This window comes from Chiloscyllium punctatum, chromosome 31, assembly GCF_047496795.1.
Source record: "Chiloscyllium punctatum isolate Juve2018m chromosome 31, sChiPun1.3, whole genome shotgun sequence".
In the NCBI taxonomy this organism is placed as follows: domain Eukaryota; kingdom Metazoa; phylum Chordata; class Chondrichthyes; order Orectolobiformes; family Hemiscylliidae; genus Chiloscyllium; species Chiloscyllium punctatum.
In genome coordinates, this window is record NC_092769.1 from 19340263 (window position 1) to 19346799 (window position 6537).

At 48.7% G+C, this 6537-nt stretch overlaps 1 protein-coding gene across 2 annotated transcripts in view; it reads right to left on the bottom strand.

The window, feature by feature from the left end:
* LOC140456920 (uncharacterized) overlaps positions 1–6192 on the bottom strand; it is a 28581-nt gene extending 22389 nt beyond the window's left edge. The window contains exons 1-2 of one of the 2 annotated variants that reach the window (XM_072550813.1): positions 4304–6192; positions 270–397 (exon numbers count right to left, since the gene is read on the bottom strand). In XM_072550813.1, coding sequence (XP_072406914.1) covers positions 270–397; positions 4304–5948 — 1773 coding nt within the window. In that variant the 5' untranslated portion in view covers positions 5949–6192. Of the gene's footprint in view, positions 1–269; positions 398–2153; positions 2244–4303 lie in introns of those variants that run through there. The other variant, XM_072550814.1, reaches the window with a different exon arrangement.
* Between the last annotated feature and the right edge of the window lie 345 nt (positions 6193–6537).

The following is a 6537-nucleotide window of genomic DNA, read 5'->3' on the forward strand; positions in this document are numbered from 1 at the left end:
TACCATCTCCTTGAGGGAGGCCTGCTTTCCCCTCTGTTGTACTGATCCTCACTAAGACAGCACAGGCCTGAATTGATAACTGTCAACTTACTGTATTGACATAGGAAGGCTCAGTACAGCAGAGATGTAAATTAACAAGACGGTGGGGTTTGAGCCTGAGACCATCATGCTCTGTGTTTACCCTTCAACACTGTATCTGTGTCATGTCTTCTGGACTAAAGTTCAATCCCTTAAATACACTCTGCTCTGTTCACTGTGAGTGATCTTACCTCACTGAAGGATTTACTGAAGGCTCCAGATCTCACTCTCCATCTCTCGGGCTGACCAACTGTCTTCAGTGTGGTGATGGACGAGACAGGAATTGGGAATTCTGTTGAGTCAAGAGCATCCTGAGTATCTACAGGAGATAGAGAAACAGACAGAATGGGAAATTAGACTGATGCTGTGAGGGTTACACATGGAGAATGGCACCACGTCCCACAGAGATCTGGAAAATCCCAGTCTCCATCCCTGGTCTGAGATGCCTCATCTCCCTGGAGTGGAGAATTCTGTTGGCTTAGGATCTGGAGTAGCTGCAAAAGGTGTAGTCACCGGCATCAATTAAACCCTCACAGTGACAGATACCACATGGAGAGAGACTGTGTGATATCACCAGAGAGCAGGGGGGTATCAGGATCAAACCATGGTCAGGAAGAAGGTGCACTGGGATCAGTACTCAGGGATAAGGGAGCTATCAGTTGACCAGGCAATGACCTCGTGTTACTCTCACTAGACAGTTCATCCAGAATTTAATGCCAGAGTCAGGGATACACATCTAACCGCTTAATACCCTTTCAGTAAGCAATTCTGTTTTCGGCTGCCAGTCTGGCCTACACATGAATCCAGACCCAGGGCAATGGGACTGACATTCAAATGCCCACTGTCATAATCTGGCAAGCCACTCAGCTCTCAGGCTGCTCAGGGTGGGCATGCGATGTTGGCCAGCCAGAGACAGCAATATCCCATGAGTGATTTAAAATCAACACTGCTGGGAGCAGTTTCCTGGCCAATCATTTCGGTGAGTTTATGGACAGGGCTTTAAACTGACAGAGAGGATGCAGGGACAGGGTTCAGGTGAAAGGAGCTTTCCAAATACAAAAAGAAAATGTGAAGCCTCAGAACAGCATGGGAATGTGGCTGAAGACAAGCAGAAAGGAACAGGAAGGGGCAGAGTTTAACTAAAACTGTACATCAATGAAGTGGTTTGTGACAGGACATCGTGGGGAAGAGGTAATTATAATGTTGTTTTGATTTGGAATGGACAAAGTATCTACAATAACGTAATAGCCTTGTGACACAGAGATAATTGAGACTTAGTCACCAGACAGACGTGATTACAGGGTGAACAAAAGGTAGAACATAAGTATTCAACAGTAAACAACCTTACAGGATCTCAGGCAGAATGCAAAAGCGAGATGGGAATCCTGACACTAATGGATAACAAAGGCATTACAGAGAAAGCATTTGGCCTCAGATTATGCAGCTGAATCAGCCTGAATACACATTCTGGGTGCTATGTGTCAAAAACACAAGCAGGAGAACAGTTTTTATGCTGGTAAAAACAGTGACTGCAGATGCTGGAAACCAAATTCTGGATTAGTGGTGCTGGAAGAGCACAGCAATTCAGGCAGCATCCAACGAGCAGAGAAATCGACGTTTCGGGCAAAAGCCCTTCATCAGGAATAAAGGCAGTGAGCCCGACGCGTGGAGAGAAAAGCTAGAGGAGGGTGGGGGTGGGGAGAGAGTAGCATAGAGCACAATGGGGAGTTGGGGAGGAGATGAAGGTGATAGGTCAGGGAGGAGAGGGTGGAGTGGATAGGTGGAAAAGGAGCTAGGCAGGACGGACAAGTCCGGACAAGTCAAGGGGACAGTGCTGAGCTAGAAGTTTGAAACTAGGATGAGGTGGGGGAACGGAAAATGAGGAAGCTGTTGAAGTCCACATTGATGCCCTGGGGTTGAAGTGTTCTGAGGTGGAAGATGAGGCGTTTTACCTCCAGGCGTCTGGTGGTGAGGGAGCGGCGGTGAAGGAGGCCCAGGATCTCCATGTCCTCGGCAGAGTGGGAGGGGGAGTTGAAATGTTGGGCCACGGGGTCGTTTGGTTGATTGATGCTGCCTCGGAGTCTCAGAGGGACCTAAGGGGCAACCTTTTCACGCAGAGTGTGGTGTCTCGGAGATGCTGCCTTGCAGTATTTCATTGCTCATCCCTGCATTAAACAGGAATTCATTAGAAATTGTATCAAAGGAGGTGTGATAATTTTTGAAGACTTAAGTCTTTGTATAATCAGGGACAGACACATTGGCAAGACTGATATTATCCGAAATCCTCCTTGATTGTTTTTGTCAGTGTTTCTTTGAATAACACATTGTGCAAATAGCTAGGGATGTAACTATCTCAGATCGACCATTGGGTGATGAAGCTGAGTGAGTGAGTAATATCACACCGAGATCCTCCAAGAAATTATACCGGAATTCAAAGAGATTATGACATTTTAAAGTGACCATAAATCACACCCGAGCATCAGTAACAAAGTCCATTATATGATATTGAGAGAGAACTGACCAAGGTAAACAGGGGAAACAGACTGAAATGTCAGGCTGTAAATGAACAGTGGAAAACATTTAGAGCCAGACAGACCGAGAGACGTACAGCACATAAACGGACACTTCGGTCCAACTCGTCCACGCCGACCAGATATCCTTTCCTAATCTCGTCCCATCTGCCAGCACTTGGCCCATATTCCAATAAACCCTTTTTATTCATATACCAATCCAGATGCTTTTTGAATGCTGGAATTGTACCAGACTCCACCACTTCCTCTGGCAGTACATTCCCTACAAAACCACACTCTGCGTGAAAAGGTTGCCCCTTAGGTCCTTTTTAAATCTTTCATCTCTCACCTTAAACCTATGCCCTCCATTTCTGGTCTCCACTACCCCAGGGAAAAGACCTTGTCTGTTTGTCCTATCCATGCCCCTCATGATTTTATAAACCTCAGAAATGTGACCCCTTAGCCTCTGACGCTCCAGAGAAAACAGTCTCAGTCGTTTCTGCCTCTCCCGATATCTCAAATCCTCCAACCCTGACAACATCCTTGTAAAACTTTTCTAAACACTTTCAAGTTTCACAACATCCTTCTAATAAGAAAAAGACCAGAACTGCATGCAATATCCCAAAAGTGCCCTAACCAGTGTGCTGCACAGCTGCAACATGACCTCCAAACTCCTACAATCAATGCTCTAACCAATAAAGGAAAGCATACCAAACACCTTCTTCACTATCCACTTACCGAGGTAACACTTACGGGGGCATGGGCGTGGACATGGATTGGACGATGGATGTGGTGGGCGGGGGGGGCGGTGTTGAACGGATTTGGGGACGGGCTGAGGGTGATGTAGGATGTGTCTGGCAGGTGGGAGCAGGTGGCTGGTGGAGGGTGGTGTGCGAGATAGGTGGCTATCCAGCCCCATCTACGGCACTTTTCATTTCCCTTCCCAGGAACAAAGACACGGAGGAGTCAGTCCAAAACTTTTCATTCAACTTTGCAAAGTCGGGTGCTGTTCCCAAAGGTACACACACACACGCATAGTAATCTCCACACATTATATACATGTATATGTGGGCTGGGTTTACTACTGCTGCCTTGACCAACGAGTGCTCGGATTCCGCACTGTTTTCCTTTTTTGGGTTCTGGTGCCTGCGATTCTTTTATCATTCACTTGGCCAATCAGTGTTTGAGCTTCCCATTCTTCCCTTATATGGATGATGTTGTACAACTGTGGTTAAGGGCGGCCTCTCAACTATCGAGGAAAGCTGTTACAACTGTTTCATTCATATAAACGTGGGGGAGGTCCGGCAACAGTTTCGAGTGTCTGCTTGTGTTTACTATGAGGTAGAAAAGACCAAAAGGCAGCTAACCGTTTAAAAATTACACTACCCCCTACAAATCCCCCGTGTCTTTTCTTACGGCCTGTAATTTTTCAACCGTAAGTTTCTTCTCCAGGGCATTTAATAACTCCCGAGCTTGTTCATCAAACTGCCCTTCTCTAATACTACCCCCGCCCAAGAGGGATTCACGTTGTTCCATCTCGAGATTTATTCGTTCAACCTGCCCATAGGGAACATCTTTCTTAGTAAGGGCGGTTTCGATCAGTCGTTGAGTTAATCCCCGGACACAGGGAATAACGCAACACCCAAGGGCAGTGAGTACCCCTGCCACCACTATACATGAGACAAGAAAGGGAACGACCACCCCCGTCCATTTACCGAACCAAGCTTCCAACCAGTCCGTGAGGCCAGAGTCGATGCCCGAGTTTTCGGCCAGTTCGTCCGCCAATGTGGTGAGTCCATCCAGGGCGCGGGTGATGGACCCATCAGGGGCTGTGTTGTTGGGGATGAAAGTGCAGCACTGAATGCCTATCATGACACAAACACCCCCCTTCTCTGCCAACATCATGTCTAAGGCCAACCTATTTTCCCACGCCATCCTACTAGTGGCGTCCAGTTGTTCTGCTATTCCTTTCACTGCATCCCGGGTATAATTAATGAACCTCTGCTGATTGTAGTAAATATAATTAATCCAATCCACATTCTTATTGATGGTCACCCACCAGAACAGTGACGACTCAAAACCCGCCGCTATCTGGTTCCTCGCCTTGTATTCGTCAGGAACACCCCTGGGGACCCCTATGGCATCTAAATATATGTTATCATCGAAAGAGGTCTCCAAAGCTCTCTCAGTTCTTCCACTAGAACGGGGTCGCTCTTGTTTTTCGAATACCAGGATGAATGGGATGGCCAATTGAACGATCGCACAAGTGCCCGTCCATTTTTGGGGCAGGGTCGGTTGCAGAACCCTCCCACCACAGTACCACCAGAGGTCTGCCCTAGGTACATGAATGTGGGAGTAATTCCCGCCCTCGGTAGTTTCATTGACCAGCCGGATTGATCCGCTGCACTTGTCAAATGTCCCCACATCGTCGTCCCACTGTAGTCCCGTCCGAAAGACACAGGCCTGGTGCATACCCGTTACCCCTGAGAATGATGGCGGGCGGGGCGCCCCCTCAGACCTGACGGGGGGAAACTTCAAACTCAAGGGTCGACAAGTGGGGTCGTTCCAGGCCTCTCGGTCCTGGTACAGCCTTATCATGCAGTCCATGGCTCGTGGGTGTTTCTCCCATCCCAGCGGGAATGGGACCACCTGAGGGTTAGGGCGGGCACTCGTGCATGCGTAGCAATCACTCTTTTTTATGCTCCTCACAGTATATTTGACCCATTCCATCCAGGCATTCGCCTCCCCGTATCCCGTTTCTATTTCAAAGGTCTTTTCCAAATCCGTCGTCTCAATTATTCTAATCTTTTCCTGCTGATCAGTGGTGGATGAGCCCCCAGACTCAGCTTCAATGACCGTGATATACGTGCAGCACAGCTGCATCCCCCTCCATCCTGCCTGGCCCCCAACTCTAATACCCAGTATTGTTCTATTAAGGCTCGCCTCGTTCTTTTCCAAGTTCTTTATGGTCAGATAGAGCGGATTGCACTGATTCTGCCCACAATCCCGTCCAGGGGTGATGGGATCACGGACAACTGACACCATAGCCTGGACCCCGGGGGCTGGAGGCCTACTTAGGCCTTCCCTACCATGCAATTGTAATACTAACGTCTGACCCTGGAATCCCCTTTCTCTCTCTAGATTCTGCTTAGTTTGATTCAGTTGACTTTTAGTCCTACAGGGCACCAACTCACATAGGTCTAAGCTAAGTGTCTGTGTTGATTGGTTGGCAAGCACGGAGATGGTGAACCACTGACGGTCCTCTGCTTGTTTTAACCAGAGGCCAAATTGGGTAACACGCACACAAAGACCCAGCCCAAGGATAATGGCATAGCAAGTTAACAATACGATTGACCGCATTTTGTCGCGACACCCGTAGCCCGAGGGCACAGTTCCTTTAGACTCGCCAAAGTCCGATTAGTTCGTTCTCAGGGTCTCTGTTCCTTAGATGCCTTTGTCAGAGAGGTTCGTTCGTCCTCCGTCGGTTGTGGCACTGGTCCCTTGACTCGAGTGTAATGTGTCCAGCCCTTTTCGGCCGTACGGACAGCCGTTTCGGTCGTCAAAAGTACCAGGAAGGGACCATCCCAAGTTGGTTCGAGGGTACGTTGCTTCCAGCTTTTAATCAGGACCCACTGACCCGGCTTGACGGTGTGCACCGCAAACTCGAGGGGCGGCGTCTGTGCCAAAAGTCCCTGTTGGCGTAAACGAGATAGAGCAGACCCCAGAGCCACCACATATTTTTGCACAAACATATCCCGAGACTCAAATACAGGAGGTTCCCCCTTCGGCCCATGGAACGGGAGGCCAAATAACATTTCGAAAGGGGAGACGCCCAAATCCCGCCTTGGCTGGGTGCGAATTTGCAACAGGGCAAGGGGTAGGCATTTGGTCCAAGGCAGGCCGATTTCACTAGTGAGCTTGGTTAGCTGCTTTTTGATGGTCTGGTTCA